This window comes from Balaenoptera musculus, chromosome 16 (assembly GCF_009873245.2).
Source record: "Balaenoptera musculus isolate JJ_BM4_2016_0621 chromosome 16, mBalMus1.pri.v3, whole genome shotgun sequence".
NCBI lineage: Eukaryota > Metazoa > Chordata > Mammalia > Artiodactyla > Balaenopteridae > Balaenoptera > Balaenoptera musculus.
This window is the reverse complement of record NC_045800.1, coordinates 32,752,533-32,774,936: the sequence shown is the minus strand read 5'-3', so window position 1 is coordinate 32,774,936 and position 22,404 is coordinate 32,752,533. Positions and strand designations below refer to the sequence as shown.

At 46.7% G+C, this 22,404-nt stretch overlaps 1 protein-coding gene across 38 annotated transcripts in view; it reads right to left on the bottom strand.

Moving 5' to 3' along the window:
* SORBS1 (sorbin and SH3 domain containing 1) overlaps positions 1-22,404 on the bottom strand; it is a 241,675-nt gene that overhangs the window by 11,228 nt on the left and 208,043 nt on the right. For 20 of the 38 annotated variants that reach the window (XM_036828997.1, XM_036829023.1, XM_036829004.1 and 17 more), the window contains 4 exons: positions 18,407-18,453; positions 14,308-14,422; positions 14,040-14,165; positions 12,365-12,559 (listed from right to left, as the gene is read on the bottom strand). In XM_036828997.1, the coding sequence (XP_036684892.1) occupies positions 12,365-12,559; positions 14,040-14,165; positions 14,308-14,422; positions 18,407-18,453 (483 nt within the window). Of the gene's footprint in view, positions 1-1,570; positions 5,324-9,966; positions 10,741-12,364; positions 12,560-14,039; positions 14,166-14,307; positions 14,423-18,406; positions 18,454-22,404 lie in introns of those variants that run through there. The other 18 variants (XM_036829021.1, XM_036828984.1, XM_036828988.1 and 15 more) reach the window with 2 other exon arrangements.

Here is a 22,404-nt window from a genome sequence, read left to right as displayed (position 1 = left end):
AGTCTCCCTAAATGAATATTTGAAGAGCCATCCTTGGAGAAACCCTCCAGGTAACGTGCAATAATAGTGATGAGTCACAGCAACTCCAGGGCCTTCTAGAAGAGCACTCAGATCTTTAGTGTGTGACCCACTTGTTTCACAGGAAGGCCCAGAGAGGGTGAGGGCCTCCCCTGAGGTCACCCAGCAAGTGAGTGGTAGACCTGCCTCCTGGATTCACCTACTGTCCTGCTGGACCTTCTCTTTCATCCTCGGACCATTTCCCACATTATTAAGTGTGCTCACTGACATTATTTTCAATGAGTCCCACAGAAACCCTGGAGACAGGCAGGACAGGGTTTATCATCCCGTTTTCTTTTAAAGCCCAGGAAGCGGATGCTCAGAGGGGTTTAGTGCATTCCCCAATGTCACACAGCTAGCCAGAGGTAACGCTGCCCCACCACACCATCCCTTCCTGTTCATCTCCGCTGTAAATTCTCATTCATTAGCATGCCCTGCAGGACCAGCTTTCATCCCAGCCATCACTTCTATACTCTTGTCCTTTTGGAAAACCTTTTCAAGTTCTCCAAACTGCAATCTCTTAAACCAGCGCCCTTGGACTCGGGGAGAGGAGACAGAACTGCAAGGGTTCTGCTCTTTAGAAGACGTCTCAGGACCTGCGGGCCTTTGCCAGGTGACTGGGAGCTGACCTTGTGTGGCCCCACTCACTGCCCATCCAGCCTCTGGATCAAGGCTTCTGCATAACAAAGGCAAATAATGACACTCCCAAGCATCTACTATATGGGCTTCTATGTGGCAGCACTGAGTGGGTGATACCTACAGGCAGATTTTGACTTGATAGAAGGTAAAACTTTCTCAACGTGAGAGCTGTCCAATAGAAGGGACTGCCTCGAGAGGAAGTGAGTTGTCAGTCCCAGCAGCTGTTCAAGCTGAGGCTGTGTTGACCACTGCTAGATGGGATATTGTAGAGCACTGCTGCTCAAACTCTAATGTATGTCAGCTTCACCTGGGATCCTGTTAAAATGCAGATTCTCATCGGACACATCTGGGATGCATCCTAAGACTGTTCATTTCTATTTGGTGGTGCCCATGCTACTGGTCCACAGACCAACTTTGGGGAGCAAGGCTGAAGAGCGCCTCAGTTATCCAACACTGAGATTCTTTAGCTACAGTGTGCCAAGACTGGTGGGTCTGGCTCACCTCATGAAAATAAAAGTTCCCATAAAGAGACAAAATATTTCCAAAGTCCAGCTGGTGGCCTAACAACCTCAGGTCAAGTGCAGTGCAAAGAGAGGATGCAGACAGTTTATTGACATGACCTCCAGTTTACCGAAGCCCCATAGCGTCTTTCAAATCAACTTTAATCCTAAAGGAGTGACTGGAATCAATCATCTAGCAAATATTTCACACTTAAATTTAAAAGAGGTTTGGTGAATCAGCTACATTAAGAACCACCTGATATTTTACTATCCCTTTTTTTTTTTTTTTTTTTGGCTGAGCCGTGCGGCATGCAGGATCCTAGTTCCCCGACCAGGGATCAAACCCATGCCCCCTGCATTGGGAGCTCCGCGTCTTAACCACTGGACCACCAGGGAGGTCCCACTGTCCCTTTCTTTTGTAAAGCATCTTTTTTTTTTTTTTAAAGTCGCTTTCAAAGCACATATAGGTCCATTACCTCACATGACTTTTATACTCACCCTTTTACTTGGGGAGGGCAGAAAAGGAAATTTTAAGGCTCATGGAATTCTGAAGATTTTCACAAGGTGGCAAAGCCACTGAGTACTGAACCTCTCAGGTTCCAGTCGCCATACACCACCTCCCTCTTGGCTCGTGATGGGATAGCTGGGGTAAGGATGAGAGCAACACCCAGCTTCTGCCTCTTCTGAAAACAGACACTGTAAGTTTTCTTGAATACTTTTTCTTTGTGTAAAAGGTCCAGTGTGCAGTAATGGATATCATCCAATCATTAACTCAAGGATCCACCGTTCTGAAAAGGGATCCTGACCCAGCTAATACCCTCCTTGGACTCAGGTCATATGCAAACCAGAGGATGATCATCACTGCAGCCTTCACGTCTAGACAAACTTGACATCTAGTACAAACTCAACTCATCCCTGAGAGGTCACTTGGTTGCTTACTTAATGTCTGTGGAATAAATGAAGAAGGCAAGAAAAATATTTATCCTGTTAGGTTAAGATTCAGTTTCTCCCTACTTGAAATGCATTCCTTAGATTTAAGCCAAACATCTCATAGAGCGGAAATGTAAACCAGTTTTTTTTTTTGGGGGGTGGGTGGGGTGGAGGTCGGTACAGCATGTGGACCTTCGGTGGAGAGGGAAACCATTGATATCCATTATAGGGACTCGCCCTTCACTTTGAAGGCTGTTTACCTTCAGACATTTTTTCCCTCTGGGTGTATGTTTTTTCTTTCCCTGGTCCCACTTTCTAACCATATACAGCTTTATATATCTCTTCCTCTGAACTTATGCTATCCAATATGGTAGCCAGTAGCCACATGTATCTACTCAACACTTGAGATGGGGCCAGTATGAACTGTGCCATAAGTATAAAATTATTTACACTTTTTACGAAATTATTTTTTTACAAAATTATTTCCAAAACTTAGTATAAAATGTAAAATAGCTCAACAATTATCCTGATTATATATTAAAATGATACTATTTTAGATATGTTTGGTTAAATCAAATATACTACTAAAATTAATTTCACTTACTCCATTTTACTACCAGAAAATTGTAAATTACATACGTGACTCACGTTATATTTCTGCTGGCCAGTGATGCTGTTAAACCCTCCTGGGTCTTAGTGTACACCCTTCTTTAAGCCTAGAAGTGGACAAAGTTCTAACCAGGACCTCAGCCAGGGCTGGGGATAACGGGACTATTATCTCACGCTAAGTACATTTCAGACTCTTGGAAATACATTCCAGTTTTTCACGTTTAGAAAAACAGCCACCAGCACCCCTGCCCCGCCCCACTGCACCGCCCTCCCGGATCAACAGTAAGCAGGTGATAGTTGCTGATCCAGAAACAGCTTTTCTTCCATATTTGCACACAGAAACACAAGTCGGCCCTCTTGGCCTGGAGCTTTTGTTTCATTCTTCCGAGTGAGCAGCCCTTCATGTGTCCTTGCTCTGTGGCCCTGCTGCCTTTCTACCTTCAGTTCACAGCGGTCCCTCAGAAATCTGACCCTGCATCCCTGGGGCTGTTAATCCCTCTGGATCCACAAAAAACACCTGGTGCTCCTATGAGTTACTAAGCATTCTCTTCCAGCTCTGGGCGTGTGCCAAAGCCTTGAAGCCCAAAATAAAATGTCCACAGGCTAGAGGCCAGCAGGAAGTCCTGGAGATGTGGACAGGGCAGAGGACTCCACTTCCACGTGGCCCCGAGCCCCTCTAGAAGCGGCAAGAGTCTCTGCTCTCCCAACCTGCGTGCGTCTCTCAGAGATGGCGTACCTCTGCTCATCACATACCCCGAATCTCCTCTCCTCAGACCTCACCTCTCTGGTGACCCACACTGGCCTCCCAGGGGACACTGGACTTAGAGGGAGGAAACTGGGTTCCAGGACAGGCTCTCACAGTAATTTATTGATTTTTGAGCAAAATGCTTAACTTCTTTGGATTTCAAGTTCTTAGGAAAATAAGAGGCTTGGGCATGATTTACATAAACATCTTTTTTGGCTCTAAAGTTCTAATGTAGTAATTAGACTGTGCTCGTCCTATGAATTGAGAACCAGGGCTGGGCAAGGCTGACCTGGCTTAAGGGGGCCAGCACTCCACTCACTGCCCACTGGAGATGGGGTGGAGGGCAGCTTTGACTGTCGCCTCCGGGTGGCTGGAGAGCTCACTTCCGGCAGCGTGGGAGGCGAGGAGCTGCCCGGATGGTAGAGGGAGAGGTGCAGCTCCTGGAAGACCACAGGCAAACTCTGCCAGAGGAGTTAGAAGACCTGAAAGATTTAGGCTCCTGGCTTTCAGCTCTAGGAAACCTCCGCAGGTCCTGCAGAACAGTCTGACTCCACTGAGTTTTCCTCTTGCATTTATTAAGAAAAAGATCCCAGCTTACATATAAAACTAATTACCACCAATTAGTTCAACTGCTTACCACCTAGACTCAATCTCCTTGCAGATCAGTCCACAGACAACATATCGTCGTTGTTGTAATGTGAATCTGATGACAGCACTAAACTTACAGGCTCAGCCTTCTCATAGTCTGTGGTGGGGTCTGTTTCTTTCCCTAAACAATCAGATGAGTGATGGCAAATATGTATCCAAGTATGAAGGAACCAAAAGCTTTCCAAGAGGATGCCTTTGTACTCGAGGTGAGAGAGAATAAGGAGAAGCACTGATTTACAGAGTGCAAATTCTAAATGTTCTAAATTCTGGATTTGTGTAACCAAAGTCAAAGAATTCTTCCACCTTCTACGTTCTTCTCTCCCCCAACCCCATCTTCCTCTCTCAGGTGGAATGGAGTAAGGAAGATAAAATAAACTACTTTTGTTTCTTTTCCCTGTCAGCAAGTATTTATCGAGTCCCAGCTACTTGCTCTGTGCTAGGTGCATTCATCTCCAGGAAACCTCATTTGATCTTCATAATAACTCAAGAAGACAATCAATATTTACCTCATCTTAAAAAACTAAGACCCAACATGTCAGAGTTGGGAATTGAAGCGCCAGGATTTGAACCCCATTCTCTCTGACTCCAAGTTCCCTGCCCTCCCAACACACCCTGATCTGCCGGGCTGTGCTCTGCCAGAGGGGGAGACATCAGAATAGTTGAGGGAGGTGCCCATCAAGAGACCACCTTAAGTCGCCCCGTACTCTGCAGCTGGCATGAGCGTTTCTACTGCAATCCTCCATTTCTCCTAACACCTCTGTAGGGGTGGACACTGCAACTGCAGGTCTTAGTTCCCTGCACCTTAGGTGTTGAGCGCATACCTGCTGATCATTTTTCTAAGAACTGCAGCCAATGTCTCTCCACCCTGTACATTGTTGAACACCCTCTGTATATATTTAGAGATTTCCCTTCTGAGTGAGTCAAAGGAAAATGTTTCCCCTTATTCGGTGGGTATTTTAACATTTTTAATTTTCTTTTTGTTCTTGTAAGTTGCATCACATGCTTTCCCTTCTACTTCTGATTTCCATGCTCAAAGAGGGCCTATGCCTTTGTTCTTACCTTTCTGGGAACTAACCTAGTTTCCATGCGGTAAGGGATGTTCCCTCTGAGTTCACCGAAGCACATCTTCCTGTCGTCTTTCCCTCTCTCCTCTCCTTTCTCTAAGGCTGTAGTTTGTTCTTGTGCTTCTCAGATGCTTTGAAGACACAGAGCTTTCCTGAATACTTTTATTTAAACGTGATACCCTCAGATTTTACCGTTTGATTGGCTTTCTCCTCTTTAGGACCCAAACTGACATCACACAGGTTTTGTCACTTTTCTCAGGCCTCAGTGTTGTCATTGTAAAAGTAGAATAGACTGGGGGTTCGTAACCTGGCGGGCGTCTGTGGACTCCTAGGGAGCTCTCAGAATGATTCAGGTGTGAATCTCGTAAAACTTTATGCAAAATTGTGTGTGTGCCACCCTCTTTCCCAAACTACTGGCCTAAAGTTCCTCAGCTAACCTCAGATTCTCAAAGGTTCTGTGATCCAGAAAAAGTTATGAGTCACTGGAGTGGATGATACTTAAAGATTCTTTTAAATTCAGAAATTCTGTGAGGCTCTCTCACTCAACTGTAGGAGCTCTTAACAACCAAGTCTGGATGCCAGTCTGCAAACAGTGCTTCTATCTTGGGGAAAGCTCAGAAAATATTTGATGATGCTAATGGTGGAGATTTCCAAGATGATATTCCCCTTCACTTTCTTGACCAATTGTCCTAAACCTTCTTGGCCAAAATTTACACGCAACAAAATCCAAGAACTTAGTTGATAATTCTGAACTCTTGGGCATTTTGAATGTGCCTGTGTGTATGTCTTTGTCCAACTGGTTAAGTTGTCCCTCAAAAAACAAAAGGGAAAGTTTTTATTTTTCTGTTGTGAAAGTCCACAGGTCTATCATAAACCCCCTCCTTAAAATTTTGTATTTGTTCTTCTCGCTCTTGTAACTGAAATTCACAGAATTTTTAGCTAATCATAGAATATCAAATCTAGCAGGAAGTTATCTTTGTCTGAATCTTTTGTTTATGGATGGGGAAGCTGCCAGAGAAAGGAAGTGATTCACCCAAAGACACACAGCAGGCTCATGGCGAAGCGGGAGCTAGAGCCCAGGAATCCTGACCTTCAGTGCAGCACTCTTCCCAATGATCCTGGCTTCCCCTAAACACTCCCTACCTCTCATTCACCCCTTCCTGCTGTTCAGAGAACACGCACCTAAAAACACGAGCAACCAACCCAATGTCACATCAGTTTGGGAGTCTACAAAGGAGTGAAAAGTCCAACCCTTTCACAATGAAGTGCTCGCACACCTGCAGAGCTGGGGGCAGTGGGATGGGCTGGACAGGTGACTCAGGAGAAGGAAAGCAGCAAAGCAGGGGCTAACACCAATTAGGGAATGCTGAGGAGCAGTTAGCAAGGGTCACAGGACTTGAGGAAGATGACCAGACACATCGTGAGAAGGTGCTGGTCAGTATCCACATGAGGCACCAATCAGCCCTCCAAGCTCTGCTCCCAGCCCCTTCTAACCACCTGCGGACACGGAAGCGTCAGTGCAACCAGGAACTCACGACTCCCCTCCCTCCTTTCACATTCCTACCCCTGGGGCTTGGCTGGGCTATTTGCTTGCCTTGAATGCTGTCCCTCCTGCTGTTCACCTATCATAAAACTCCCAGTTCTTTAAGCCCCAGATCAAAAGCCGCTTTTCTCTTAAAGTCTTTCCATCTTCCTCTTCCTGCTGCTTATTATTTCTTCCCATCTTGAACTCTCAGAGCGAACTGTTTGTGACCCTCCTTCCCTGTCTGCGTTATAATTGTGAACATGTCTTATTCCCCCAGTGGAGCTCATACACTCCTTTAGTTGGGGTCAGTCATATTGTATTCTTTCTTTCACTCAAAAAATATTCATTGAGTGCCTTCCACATCTCAGGGGTTCTGGTCCCTAATGCTCTAATGGTGACAGACAAACAAAGGGACGAATACAATAGAGCTGATAAGTGCCCCCTTAGGTCAGGTGCAGGGGGCTGTGAAAGCACAAAGTCCAGCACTTAATCTAGTCTTGCAGGGGGAGGGAAAAGTTGTCAGGAAAGGTTTCCTGGAAGGAGTAACATCTAAGTGGAAAAGTGAAGGACAGGTGGGAATTTCCCAGACATACAAAGCAGGGGAGGCTTTGGAAGGTGAGGCTGGCTTGCTGTCTAAAGGGCCAGATCACATGGGGCCTTCCTAAGCCCACGAAGGAGGAGAGACTTTCCTGAGAGCAAAGGGGAGCCCCTGACGATGTTCATCCCTCCGTGCCTCTTGCAGCACTTGGCACAGTGCCTGGAACATCCTAGATGCTTGAATGGAAGAGGCAATGGTCATAACATTTCCCAATGTCTTTTCATGCTCTCAGGTTAAATTCCCTCGACTTCTGGGTCAGATACTCAACCTAGCTTCCCAACAGTGATAACAAAATTGAACTACTGGTTTAGCACCCCACAGCAGGGACAAGAGTGGCTGGCAATTTCCCTGATAACACAAACTGGTCTGGAATGCATTTATTCAAATAAGTGACACAGCCTGAGATCACATCTTGTGACTGGATCGCCAGAGAATACCTGTCATTCCGGCCCTTCCCATCTTTAGCTCTGTCATCCAAAGAGGCCCTCAAGAGGCAGAAAGCTTCTGTTGCAGGACCTCATTTCCCGGGTTGCCATCCTGCTCCCAGTCCCAGGAGGGGAAGGCAAAGGGGCTTGGGAGGGAGTGTGTGGGCAGGAGCCCTTTTCACACAACCCCCAGCTCTCAACAGGGAGCAAGGCCGGTGCCGTGGAGAAGGGGCTTGTGCTGGGAGAGCAGGAGGAAGGGAGGGGACAGGAAGTGATGCACTTGGGGTCTGGAAGCCCACCAAGAAAGGAAACTCAGTTTTCAACAAGCCTGGCTTTCTGTGTTGCCAGCCCCCTCCTCTCCTTGTTAGGAAGCGGGAAGCGCGTACCCCTAATCTCACCCGAGCGCCATGCGCACTTCCTGTGCACACTGGGTCCTGGCGTCAGGCCGCAATGACTCACTGCTGACCGTAACGAGGTCTCCAGGCCCCATGCGCCGACGTAGAACATTTACAGAATTGTTCCTGTGTTGAGACATTCACTTCTTTTCAACCAGCCACTTCACCCCCTCTCCCCCAGCGAACTATTCTTTCCTGGACTGGACACACCCTTCTTCCCTCACAGAACACCCCTTCCAGGAGCACCTGCTCCCGGGCCAGGTAAAACCCTCCCCAGGTATTCTATTTCCTCAGCCCCCCCACAATCCACTTTAGGGAGCCTTCCCACATGCCAGGCACCACACCCACCTCATTTAACCCTTACACTGCCCTGTGAGGGAGGGACAAGTTCCACTCCTACTTTGCATAGGAGAAAACCAGTGGGGAGGCTAAGCCTGATTATTTATCATTATCCCACACTGCCCTTCCCCACAGCGATGATGCCCCACTCCCCGCCACAGGCTGGGGCTGCAGGTCTGGCCTCACCTGTGCTTTAGGCCGCTGGGCTCCTGCAGCCTCCAAGCACACCTCTACTACTGTGTCCGCCACTCTCACTGAAACATAAGGCTCCTCAAGGGCAGGGATGAGATAACCCCTGTATCCTGCCCAGAGGCTGGTGTCTACAGGCCTTGAATCAATTATGTGTTGAGTGAGTAAATGACACTTAAAAGGGAAACTGGGATTGCAGGTCTGCGGATCAAGCATAGTCTATCATGGGCATTGTGCACAGTAGATAATAAGTGATTTGGAGACATCTTCAAGAATTCTATCTGGTTCGAAAAACATTCTAGAATGTTCTCAGTTCCAGAAGCAGCTCTCCATCACCCAAAGCGGATAGCTTCCATTGGTAAAGTGCTGACATGTTCCGTTCCCAGCCCCTGTGCTTAGCACTTTACATGCATCACTTCGTGGAATCCTCTCAACCAGACTATGAGGTAGGTGTTATCTCCATTTTATGGATGAGGAAACTGAAGCCCAGAGAGGGGAAGTAACTCACTCCCAAGTCACTAGACAGTAGAGGTGAGCAGACATTCAAACCTGGCTGCTTTAGAGAAGCTGCCAAAACCTCTGACTTTTGGGGTAGTAAACAACATAGCCAAAATCAGAACCATGATCTAACTGCCAAGTTCATCTCCCCCTGCCCCCAAATTTTCAGCCCTCAAAACATCCTAGGGCCGCCCTGGTCCAAACCCCCAAATCCTGATAGCTGACCCAGAGAGAAAATGGGACAGTCACCTAAGAACCTGGCCTGCCATTCAAGGAGCCCAGCACTGGGCCCCTCCCTCCAGAACCAAAATGCATTTGCTCTTCAGTGAACAAGTCAGCTCCCACACAAACACGAGACAGGACGAAGACCTGACGGGGCTGAGCGCTGGCAGGCAGAGCACCATGGGTTATGGAAACGAAGCGTGTCGCACACAAAACCAAATCACACGGAGCCAAACCAAAGCCTGGTGTTCTCAGCTGTGTTGGGGCAGACCAAGGATCATCTCCCAGGCACGACTGGGCCGGGAGGAAGGCCTTCCTTCTCGTGGGCTTTTGCACCAGGCCAGGAGGTACCCAACGTGGGGGTCGCTCCTGAATCACCTTGAGAGGCCAGGATACAGACTGTCCTTTGCCTCCACTGTCCCAGCCCTGACACCTTAATGGATGACCCCTCCGTTCCCTCCTGGTTCATATTTTTGTTCCCCAAAAAGCAAACAGCTCTCACGGGCGTCCACTCGGCCAGGGGTGAGCCCACCCTGCTGCTGGCCAAGACACCCGGGCACACGTGGTCATGCTGTAGGCCTACCTCGCTCGCACCAGTCCGAGCGGCCTTCCTCTCGGCCGGCTCGCCACCTCTCTGCAGCTCTGAGGGCTCAGCCTCCCTTCCCGGGAAAGGGCTACCCCGGGGCTGGCGGGGCCGGCTCTCCTCTGGGGTGTGGAGCTCTGGGAGTCTCTGTTCGGTGCTCAGACACCTGACCACGTCTGACGGTCTCAGGCAGCTCTTCTTAGAGATGGCGGGTCCACCCGGGCATCTCTCACCTGCCTCCCTGTCTGCTTTCCTCTCACGTGCTCCACTTCCTTCTTGCCACGGCTGCCGCTCACCCTGGCTGCTAAAGGCGTCGCTAAGCTCCGAGATGACCCTGTCCGAACGCCCAAGCCTCGGCTGGGAGAAGCTATCCTTGAGGACCCCTGGAGGTGGCACGTGGGCACCACCATCTCCGCTGGCGTGGAGGGAGGTCTGGGCACCGGGCGCCAGGGAGCAGGCTTTGTGCGGGGGAGGCAGGGCCAGCGGGGAGACTGCCGAGCGTGGGGTGGCCCGGGCCGACCAGCTCGAACGGGGGAGGCTGAGGGTAAGGGAGGAGCTGGGCCTCGCCCACAAGGCCAGGGGTTCAGGGCTATAGACAGAAGCCTCTGGCAGAGGAGGCAAGGGTGGGGTCAGGGCCAGAGGCCGCCTGCTCGGGACTCCTACGGTCAGCGAGATCCACTCAGAGGTGACAGCGTGCATCTCAGGGGACAGGGCTCGGCGGGCGTGGGGCAGAGATGAGGGGGCTGGCATGATGAGCTTGCTGTGACCGGGAAACTTCAAAAGAAAAGGAGAGAGAGGAAAACAAAAGAAAGAAGCAAAAGGCACAAGTGTCAGCACAGAGAAGAAAAGAGAAAAATAATCACAAGGGATATATGGAGAGGAATGAAATGGAGAGGAAGAGCAGGACACTCTGGTGTCCGAAAAGGAAATCATCTGGTTAGGCTGGGAGAGAAACTGGGATGTGGGTGCATGCGTGTGGATGCGTGGGTGTGCGCAGGCGGGGGGAGGATGGAGAAGCACGCGGTATGGAGATGGGAGAAAGGGTCCCATCAGGGCAGGAACAGACGGTGCCGGCTGGTCTGCGGAATCAGGCTTGTAAAGGGACACACTGGAAGCTCCCCACCTCACCCCACCCAACTGCCTCTGCCAATGCAGCCTTGAGCCAGAGCCATGAGGAGAAAAAGGTGGCCTGGTTGAACCACTGTGCTGTATACCTGAGACTAATATAATATTGTATGTCAACTAGACTTCAATAAAAAAAATGTTTAAAAAGGCCTGCCACTGCTCTGATCCTTCTTGGGCTTTTATTCTCTCTAGGGGGGCTCAGCAGAGAGCCTTCTAGAGAGGAGTATGAGTAGTGTAGTCATCTTGTTTTATAGCTGTGCTTGGCTACTACAGTCAAGCGAAAAATCTAGTTGAGTTCCCCATGCTATGGCGAAGCAGAATGCCCTGCGCCTGGCCCACACCCTCTCCTCGAGAGATCATAGGATCTGGACCTCGCTGTGCAGGAAGCCCTGGGTCAGCCCATCTCACGCTTTCTGCCAAGAACCATCTCCTGGGGGTCAGCAATGGCAGGTGGGAGATGAGGAAATGATTAGAAGATGAGAGAAAAGAGGCACCATCCAAGTGTCCCCAGGTCCTGCTCTCATTTCTCTGGCCATAATCCCTGTAACTTACCACTTACAGTCAGTCTGTTTCACAAGAAGTCACCCCACTGTGCCTCTCCTGAACCCAAGGTCTGATTTTTTTCTTGGCTTTGGGAAAGTGGGGATGGGTCTGGAATAATTTATATTTTAAAACAAGTTTGTTCACAGTTAATGTTCAGGGAAGCAAAGATCTTATTATGCCTATAAATCTACTTCTTTTCAGCCCAGTATAGACAGAGACACTGTAAGTTCCTTTTCCAACCCGGTTCTTGATTGCAAAGAATACTCTGAATCCAGTCTATATGTCTGAGGATGAGCACATGAAATTCTCTCTGTCAATCTTTGTCTTCTACAGGCCAATCCTGACCAGTAAGATGACTAAGAGAACCATGCTGGCCATGGTATGTATGGGACCGTGGTGGTATCCAGACAACCAGCTTCACCCAGGAAGGGATGCTCCCAGAACAGTTTTGGACCAACTGATAATGGCGCTTATTTCTCTCTCCCGAATCATCTTATCCCCAGAGCAATCACCTTAAGCACTTCCTTTTCCCCAAGATAATATTTCTCCCACCAAGTTCTTGAAAAATGCCATTTGTACACGTGAAAACAAACCCTGGTGTGTATACTCTGCGCTGCTGCAGACGGTTCTTAATCACAGTGTTGCAGAACCACCCCAGAGGGGCTGTGTGCTATTAGCACTGAGGTTTGTCGTGCTGAGTGTGAAAACCAGTGGCGAGAAGCTTAGGTACCTGAGGGCTTGCAGTGGCACTACGACTTGGGGAGGAGGAGAAAGGCAGGTCGATGTAATCCACGGGGTTTTTCACCAATGGCCGTTTGATCACGTCCACATAGGTGATGGGGAAGATGCCTTGCCGGGATGTCCCTGGGATCCTCCCTTCGTACCAGTTCTCGTCCACCTGTCGAAGCAGCGTGATCCTCTCGCCCTGCAAGACACAGAAAGGCAAGGCTCCTTGTCCTAGCAGGCCTTGGCACGTCTGAGGTCCCTGCCTGTACCTTGTGCTCTCCTGCATTATTTATTACATTCTTTGTTCAGAAGAACCTTCTTTGCTAGACCTGGATGGAATTAGTTATCACTGGGATGGAGATGTTAACAGCACTAGAGATACCTGGAGGCTGTTAAGCTTGGTCTTTACATATTTTGGTAAAGGAGAAGGTCAGACTCATTCTCTCAAGCTAACAGGCAAATGTAGTACTTTTGACTCATCTAATGCAAAATAGACAGATATCCAATCTTCTTCTCTAAGGTAAAGGTTTTTGGGGTTCTTTTTCTTTTTTTATGTAATTTTTTTTCCTGTATTATTACAGAAAAATTAAAACATAAACATGAGGCAGAAAATAATCATTACCATAATATTATCACTTGGGGGTAACCACTGTTAATATTTTGGTGTAGATAATTCCATGTGAATTAGACTTGCACATACTTTTTTCTTATGAAAACTGGATATGCACTCTATTCCCCTTTCCAACTTGCTTTTTTATACTCAATAACATACAGTGAACCTCCTTCTTTATCAAGAAATAGAATTCTACATTTTTCCTGGCGGTGCACAGCTTAATGGCCCACTGCAGGATGTTCTATTGTACATACATATAATGGTTTAATTATTGGTCTCCTGACGTAGGGCAATTAGGTTGCTTCCAGTGTTTCTCTTTTCTATAAGCTGGCTCATTTTTTCCCAAGGCATAAGCTCACTTCCCTCAATCCTCAGTAAAATTAGTAACTTGAATACCTTCAGCCAGTAGAGAATTTTGGCATGTAAAGAGAGCGTCTGAATTCGTGGGAAGGGCAGTGTCTCTGCACAGCTTAACTCTGTTCAAAATAAGCATGAGCGCCTTGAAGGCAATGATAACACTGTCGTCTCCTGCTCAGTGAGCCCCAACTAGATGCCACGTGTCACACTGGGGGCTTCACTGAGGCTGTTTCATTAAATCCTCTCACAGCGGCTCTGGAAGAGGGCCATTTGTCTTCATTTTACATATGAAAAATCGCAGCTCTGAACAATTACTTAACTCCCCCAAAGCCACACAGCTGATAACCTATGACTCTTGGCTTCAAAGTTTCTCAGACTTCTCCTGGACTTCCTTTTCTCCACATTAATGTTGTACCACCTAGTTACCAACACAGCACTTCTCACATTACTAGGTGCTCGATAAACACTGAATACGGTTTATAAAAGAGGTAGGTCTGTGATTCCAGAAATCATGGCCTTTTCATTAGTGAACTCAATGTAGGGCTTGTTTTTTTAATACTTCATGGCAGAAATCCTCCAACTGCCCTCAGCGCAATCCTTGATGGGGCACGACAGCCTCACCACAATGGCCACCGCTGCAGTGCCCCATCCCCGCGATGACAGCGCCACCCAGCGGGGCCCCCTGGCGTGGGATGAGAGGGCAGCTTACCTTTCTGAAGGACATCTCTACTTGGGTATCACCATTAAAGTTAAACTTGGCGACAGCTTCGCCATATTCCAGAACCTGCACTGGTGCCAGCTTTTTGGGCTGAGCCTTCTCAGCAGGAGGAAGAAGCTGAGAAAGGAAAAAAGAGGTGAAGGAGAATGGAAAAGAGAAGAAAGCAGAGAAATGAAAGGAGGAAACAAAACACACGTTAAGTGAACTGTGCTTTGGGCATGACCAGGCTTTTCCTTAGAAAGAGAAAGAGCCAGAGTACCTCGATGTAGGTGCGGGGGAAGATCCCCACCCGGCCGTGGTGCTCTCCTTCATACCAGTTCTGATCGATCTGCTTATAAATGTACACGACGTCTCCCTTCTGCAGAGGAAGCTCCCTGTGGACAGAGGGTCACAGCATCTTACCAGATGTCCCAATGTGTGTAAGATTAAGATGCCCCATGTTTTAGCAAAAGGAGACTTCGAGTGAGGTCAAAGGGGACAAGTTACAGAAGAGGCAGCTCCATATGTGGATGCGAGAACCCCACTATTCAGGAAACTGCAGCATATTTGGCATTTTTCCAGTCTTGTGGGATGAAGGTTAACTTTCAAACTGACAACCACTTGAAAGTGCTCAGACACCTTATTAGTTTGTTGTGCTTTCCTCAGTGTATTTTTTGTCAATGCTGTCTTATGCTCAGAATATTTATGCAACACACAGTGATGCACCCAGCAGTCTTAGCTGCTGTTCATTAATGAAAAATGTTTCCTTCTAGATACTTTCACTACCCTCTTCTATGCCCTAGAAATGCATGCCTTCATTACCCATGACATTTAAACTACCCTCAAATTGTTTGTGACATACTGATATCCTTTTATCATTCTGTTTAGCCATCCATCCACCACTCATTTCATTACCCATTCATCCATCCATCCATCCATCCATCCATCCATCATCATGCAGTAGAAATGCTCTGATATTAGGCAGATCTGGGTTCAAAACCCAGTTATACCACTTACCAGCTCTGGTACCTTGGGCAAGATATTTAATCTCTCTGAGATACTTTCTTTATCTGAAAATAGGAGCTAACTCAGAGTTGTTGGAGAATTCAGCAACAAACTACAGATAAAACACCTAGCATGGTGCCTGTTACATAGTTAACACTCAGTAAATGTTAATTCACTTTCTTTTCAACATGGAAAAGGGATCTTGGAAAGAAAAGTGGATTTTCCTTCAAATGTTCTTCATGCCCCTTTTCAACTTTTCCATATACATCCCTTTGTTTGCCTCAATAATATGTTAACTGCTAACCAGGACTCCATTTTAAGAACTGAGAGAGAAAGATAAATTTTAAGCAACACAAAAACTGTACCTTGAAATTTTCTTGCATTAAAAAAAAAAAAACAAAACGGGGCTTCCCTGGTGGCACAGTGGTTAAGAATCTGCCTGCCAATGCAGGGGACACAGGTTCGAGCCCTGGTCCAGGAAGATCCCACATGCCATGGAGCAACTAACCCTGTGCGTCATAACTACTGAGGCTGCGTTCTAGAACCCGCAAGCCACAACTACTGAGCTCTTGTGCCACAACTACTGAAGCCCGCGCGCCTAGAGCCTGTGCTCCGCAACAAGAGAAGCCACTGCAAGGAGAAGCCCACGCACCGCAACGAAGAGTAGCCCCCGCTCGCCGCAACTAGAGAAAGCCCACGTGCAGCAACAAAGACCCAACGCCGCCAAAAAAAAAGAAAAAATGACCTAGATCTTTTCCGTTTGCCTCAAACCAACCGCATGGAAAGACAGGACTCTGACTGCAGTTTGGAGGGGGTGTGCCTGCTTTGCAGTGTGCCAGGAAGTCCCACAGTACGTGAGGGGTGCTGGCTAAACAAAGGGGCACATCTGGAAAACCTCATACAAAGTCAGCACTGTGCTGGATGAGAGAACAAGGCAGCCTGTGTGGGTCTTGCACTGGTAGGCAGATTCTAACCCTAAAGAGGCCTGTGAAGAGGATCTGGGACATTTATCTCTGGAAGAAAGAAGGTCTTTGGCCAAATTCTTGCCATAGCCCTCCCTGGGGGAGTTCTGAATCCTCCCCTCCATTTACTCTCAACTATGGACACACAGATGAGCAGAACCCTCAGAATATCCACCGCTGCTGGAGATCTGCAGGCTCCAAACTCTGCCACCCTAAGTGACTCGCAGGTCACTTAGGCACATGGCAAAGTCTGGTAGTAACAAGGTTTGGGAAACAATAATATGATGCACTTTAGATCTTTTCTGGAGTGTCACCACGTACATTAGCACAGTGGAAGCTTGGAGAGTCCTGTGGGACAGAAACCTGTTTAACTTGGTTGAAACAAGCGCTCCCACAGAACACTTTTCTGAATAACATACTATGGAGGAAAACAGAACCCAGTGACTGGAGATGTTTAAAATATTCAAGTCTATGGATCTTTTGTTTTCTCTTTAAAAAGTTTTATTAACTTTTCTTGGGAGGCAACGTGGTACAATGAAAGCACTGGGTCAGGAGGAAGGAGCCCTGTCCCCAGCATGAGCAACGTTGGTAAATGGTGATGAGTTCTGTCTATCTTAGCCTTCTCACCTGTTCTATTTGCAAGGATTTTTAAATGAAATCTAGCTAAATGTAATATCACAGTACCATTCAATGATTACATGGAACTTTCTCAATTCAAAGAAAAAAGAGGGGCTTCCCCGGTGGCGCAGTGGTTGAGAATCTGCCTGCCAATGCAGGGGACACGGGTTCGAGCCCTGGTCTGGGAAGATCCCACATGCCGCGGAGCAGCTACGCCCATGAGCCACAACTACTGAGCCTGCGTGTCTGGAGCCTGTGCTCCGCAACAAGAGAGGCCACGATAGTGAGAGGCCCACGCACCGCGATGAAGAGTGGCCCCCGCTTGCCGCAACTAGAGAAAGCCCTTGCACAGAAACGAAGACCCAACACAGCCAAATAAAATAAAATAAAATAAATTAATTAATTTTAAAAAAAAAGAAAAGAGAGGAAAAGTTACTTCTTGATTAAACTAAAAAATTAATCTACATAAATATATATATATTTTATAACCAGAGGTCTCTGGTTTAAAAAAAGGAGGGGGACACTTTTGCTACACTATGCAACATATCTTACAAGTATTACCTTGGCTGCCCTGCAAGAGAGGCATTTTTATGCCCATTTTACAGATGAGGAAATTTGAGGTGGAGAGGTTGGTGATTTGCCCATGATCAGAGGCAATAAGTGGCACAGTCGGGATTCAAACCCAGGACTTCCTGACTCTGGAGCCCATAATCAACCCAGCACATGATGCCACCACCTCTCATTAGGTGACAAGCTAAAGCACTGGAGTAATTACAAGCAAAGCCAAATGCACCAGATTTGTGCCTAGTTCTGGAAACAGTAGGCTAGTCACTCATCCTGTGTTGCAGGAGGTCGGAACCACAGCTGAGCAGCCTCCACAAAGCATTTCCCAGCGTCCAAGGATGGAGGGCTTTCCTTCCCCTTTCATCACCAGGGCAGCAGGATGGCTGCAGTTCACTGCTGCCAATGAAAACTCACAGCCCATTTTAATCCATAATTAGATATGAAGTGAGCAAGGTCCTCTAGGAACCCAGTCATCTCTCAAATTTCATTCTACGTAAAGTAGAAAGGTTTTCTGGTCATCTAAATTTAGGTAACATTGGCTAAATCAGCTAATTAGGTTTCTTTATTGAAAAACTTCTAGAGAGCCGTTAATATGTCAATAGCAAAGTCTCTCTTCAAGCAGGGGCAGGAGGTACAGACATAGGATGCAGTGGTTCCCAGACTCATTTCTATGACGGAACACTATTTGAGAAATATTTACAGAGCCAGCACTCTGAGGAACATACTTAGAGAAATGCTGGTCTCCTGTGGGTTCACATAAGCCTTTAATCTCTTGGGCTGTTGCAGCAAAACTGGCAAAGTTATCTTTCTAGAGACTGGTTCTGGTTCCTTCCATAGAGAAAGTCGGATCAAGCCACCACTTAATGAAGCAAACTGAGTCCCTACATAGGAGGTGGCAGCACAGAGGTGAGAGCCCAGGCTCTGACACCAGGCTACCTGGATTTGAATCCCGACTCCATCACTGACCAGCTTGGGCAAGTTCCTTAACCTTGCAGAACCTTGGTTTCCCCATTACTACAAGGGAAATAACAATAGCACCAACCCCACAGGGTTCCAATGAGGGCTGAATGAGTTAACATACGTAAAGTACTTTGAATGGTGCTTGCACATAGTAAAATGTAAAAACTACTGTTTCTTATTGTTGTTATTTTCTCCCACGCTTCTCTATGAGTGAACTTCTGTGTTTCAAAGAGGCAGTTAAAATAAATGAATATGACTGGTGGCACTTACTTTAGTGTCTGAGCTTTAAAGTCAAACTTGGCTCTGGCAGGTCTCATCTAAACACAGGAAACAAGGACAAGTTAAAATCACAATTTATGTATAATGAAAAGGACACACGTTTACAAGTTTCCGGAAAGCAAAGCAGAAAAATCCACCCTAACCAGTTTACTCTGGTGTCAAAATCTGGGCAGAAATCTACCTGTCTGACCTTAGCAGAGCACACTACACGGATGTTCTATCAGCTATGCCACGTGTGAGGATCTCCCTACGGAGGGGCAGATTTGGGGAAGAGATGGTTAGAAAAGTCCTAAAGCGGAAATGCTGGTCCCCAAGGCTGACACCACTATTTAAAAAACAAACAAACAAAAACCCAGCCAGCAGTCCTGAGACATTCCTTATCTACTGTCTTAGTCTTTGGGGAACATGTTCTCTTTGCCTGACTTAAATTATGACCTGCAAGTAAATGAACCCTGAATGACTTCTCACATCACCTCCAACTCCACATATTCCTCAAGGTCTGTGAAATCATCCAAAAAGCCAGATAAAGCGAGCCCTGAGCTCACGCTCTTCCTTCAAGGCTTCCATTCTTGTTAGGTAGCCCTCTCCTCCTAGACACCCCCAAGCCTGGAAGTCACCCACAGCCCCCATCTCCACTTTCTCATCGAGCCTGTCATGAAGTCACGCCAACCCTCCCTCCGTCCCTTCCACAACCCCACTCAGGTCTGACCTCTAGTTCCCACAGGCACAAAGCTTCCTTTGACTTCAGTTCTCTCCACTCTAATCTACTGTCACTCAGGAGCACAAATAACATTCCTCAAATACCTCCATCACATCTCTTCCTTGCTTTGAAGTTGGCCCAGTCTCTCAACTGTCCCTCAGATCAACTCTCAATTCCTGAGGTGGGTTAAGGCCTTTGGGTCATTTCTCCCCACTCATACCTAACTGCCGTTATCTCCTATGACACTTTTCCTGTCCCAGTCAGGCAAATCTACTTGCTGCACCTTGTCTAGACACCCCTTCTCTGTCTGGAATTTCTTCATCTCCAATTCCAACAAAGAGAGCAAAAGGTTCCCTTTTACTTACCATGTTTATTTGTACATCCTTCTTTCCCACCATTAAAAGTGGGGAATTAAAAAAAAAAAAAAGACAGATAGAGGGGAGAAATCATGAGAGCAAGCTGTTTACAGCTGCCAGTTTAATGCTGCCCCAGCCATGAGCAGCTCCAACCTTTTCAACTGTTATAACTTTCTGGTATAGGGAAACAATGTGATGAAAATTAAATTACATACTTCCTCTTCAATATTAGAAGGCATGGGCAAAGCAGAGGGGAAAAATGGGAGACTCTATGTGAGGAAAAAAATGGTTTTTAGAAGCTTCATCAAGCTTAGTTTTAGATCCTGATCCCTTAGTGAAATGCCCCATATTTCCAGGTTCCTCAAGCTGGGGTCTTATAGGGAATCTTCTTTAAGGCCATGAATTCTCCACAGGAATTTTTTTTAATTGTGCATTTTCATGTGATGTTTCCATCTATCTACCATACATATTAGAAGTCAACTGAATGACGACCTTATAATCAATGTCACAGATTTCAATGCCTGCCTGTGACCAAAGAGCATAATTCAACAGTTGTAAGCAAATAAGAAAAGAACAAATGTGGAGTTAATGATAAACGACAAGTTCACAAGAGAAGGCCAAATGACCAACGTTTTAAGCACAAAAATTTCAGTGATTCCAATTTAAAAAAGTGGGGGGGGGGGGTGGGGGGGCTGGTTGACAGCCAGCTGTAAAGCTGTATGAACTTTAAAAAAAGTTATACCAAAATAGCACGATATTCACACTCTGAGCAGCAACTGAGTTCAGGCAAAATTATATCAACCATCAATTAAATTAATAAAACCCAACCATTTGATGAATAGCCAGTGGTGCCTCTGTCACTCAAAAGATAGAGACATGAATATTAATCAGTTCTCAATTAAATTTATAATTACTAAATAAAAATTGTATAGGTGTACAGTTTACTATTTAATTTGTAAATTGGCTTAGGTCAACCCAATCGGGTTGGTAAAAATTTTTTTTCATCAAAGGGAATCCATACATTATTCAAGACTGAGAAACACTGATTCCACTGAACTCTTAAGACATATTATATGAGTCATATTGCCTGTACAAAGCATCATCTCCTTCTTCATCTTCCTCCATCCTCCTGAGGCTGAATCTATCTTTTCCTCCTCTGGTTCCCAAGGCATTGTGTTACTTACTACAACAGAGGTAACTGTTCTGAGGGTGCCTCTTCCACTAGACTGCCAGCTTCCCAAAGGCACAGTCTGAGTCTTGTTTCTATCCCCTCACAGGGTCCTGGGCAAATTAGTGGTCATCCAAATTCTACTGAATGGTACAGAAGTACATCTACATAGCCTGGTGCACGTGGGACTCATTGGTCTTTATTGTCCCATGTCTGTCAGTCGACATCTAGGGCAGTGATTCTCAAAATGTGGTCTCTGGACTGCTCAGAGATGCAAATTCTCAGGCTCCGCCCCAGAATCAGAAACTTGGTGGATGGGGCCCAGCAACCTGTATTTTAACAAGCATCTAGAGGATTGTGACACACTTAAGTTTGAGAACCTCTGCTCTAGAAGGGAGGCAAGGCAGGTTAGGCAGAGTTTGCCTGCCTCTGTCCATGGTTGTTGTGCCCTGGTTGCATTTCATTTGCATGTATTATCTACATGTGGGGTAGGCAGCCCTAGGGTGCCTTTGCATGTTCCCATCTTCTCCACCACTCACAACCAGGTAGGCCTGGGAATGAGGATAACCCATCACTAGAGCCTGCAGAACAGGGTGGTATTGAGGAGCTGGAATGCTGAGGGCTGGCAGTTGTCCTTCACTTGCATCTGAGTAACTCCTGCTAATTTCTGCCTCCTCCTTATTACATTTTATTTTTCTCTATCACCTTAGAGTCTCTTTCCCCTCCCCAGCTTTTCATCTTCTAGTCTGGTTCCCCCTTTTCTCTCTTTGTTACAGTCACCTTCTATTTCTTTAAAAAAGAAAACAAAACCCAAACCATTTGATGAACAGCCAGTGGTGCCTCTGTCACTCAAAAGATAGAGACATGAATATTTAATTGTCTATTACACTGAACGATTATACAACTGTGTATACTTTGGTGTCACTGCCCCATTTCCCCAATCCTCCCCAAGCCCCAGACACACAGGCTTCCCTGAAAGGAGCTAATCTTCAGCAGGGCTACTTAAGGATCACGTGGCAAAACAAACGCTGATGCAAGATGCAGCATTTGGCCAGCACAAGAATTTCAATATGTTGACCTTCACATGGGAGGCCAAGGCCTGGATAAAATCACTTCAAAGGCTTGTACTTCTTTGTTCCTTGTATAATATTAAGTTTCATAATTTCAGCTGAGAAATGTCAAAATTAAGGCAACAAAGGAAATCTCTCTCAGAGAGCTCTTACCCTCCATGGCTTACCCTCACTGCAAAACGGTTTGGCTTTCAAAATTCCTCAGTGAGGCTTCAGCTCTACTGAACACTTCAGTCAATTAAATCATCGTAGGATACCAAGTGGCAGTACTGCATGTAATACAAGTTTCACTAAACCATCTCGTCAAAGAAGAACCTCGTAATTGTCCACACCATAGCTACTAATGCATATGAACTAAGGTATAGGTTTCTAAGCAAAGTGCACAGGCAACACAGTCTCATGATAAAATGCAGATGGAGAAGACCAGACTCATGAAGGCAGCCGATGCTCTAAGGCATGCATTCAGGATGTGCGCCAGCAGATCCCGGTCCCGCAGCCAGGCATGCTTGGACATACAGAGCACAGGACATAATGGGAATCATGTCCACCGACCAGCCAGAGAAGAGCCAAAGCAAGCCTAAGGGAAGCCAGGATGACAGATGCTGTTTGGAGAGGTAATCTGGCCTACAGAGGGCAATGCCGAGGGAAGGCAAATATTGCTTTGGGTCAAGCAGCAGATCGAGGTGACCAAAACA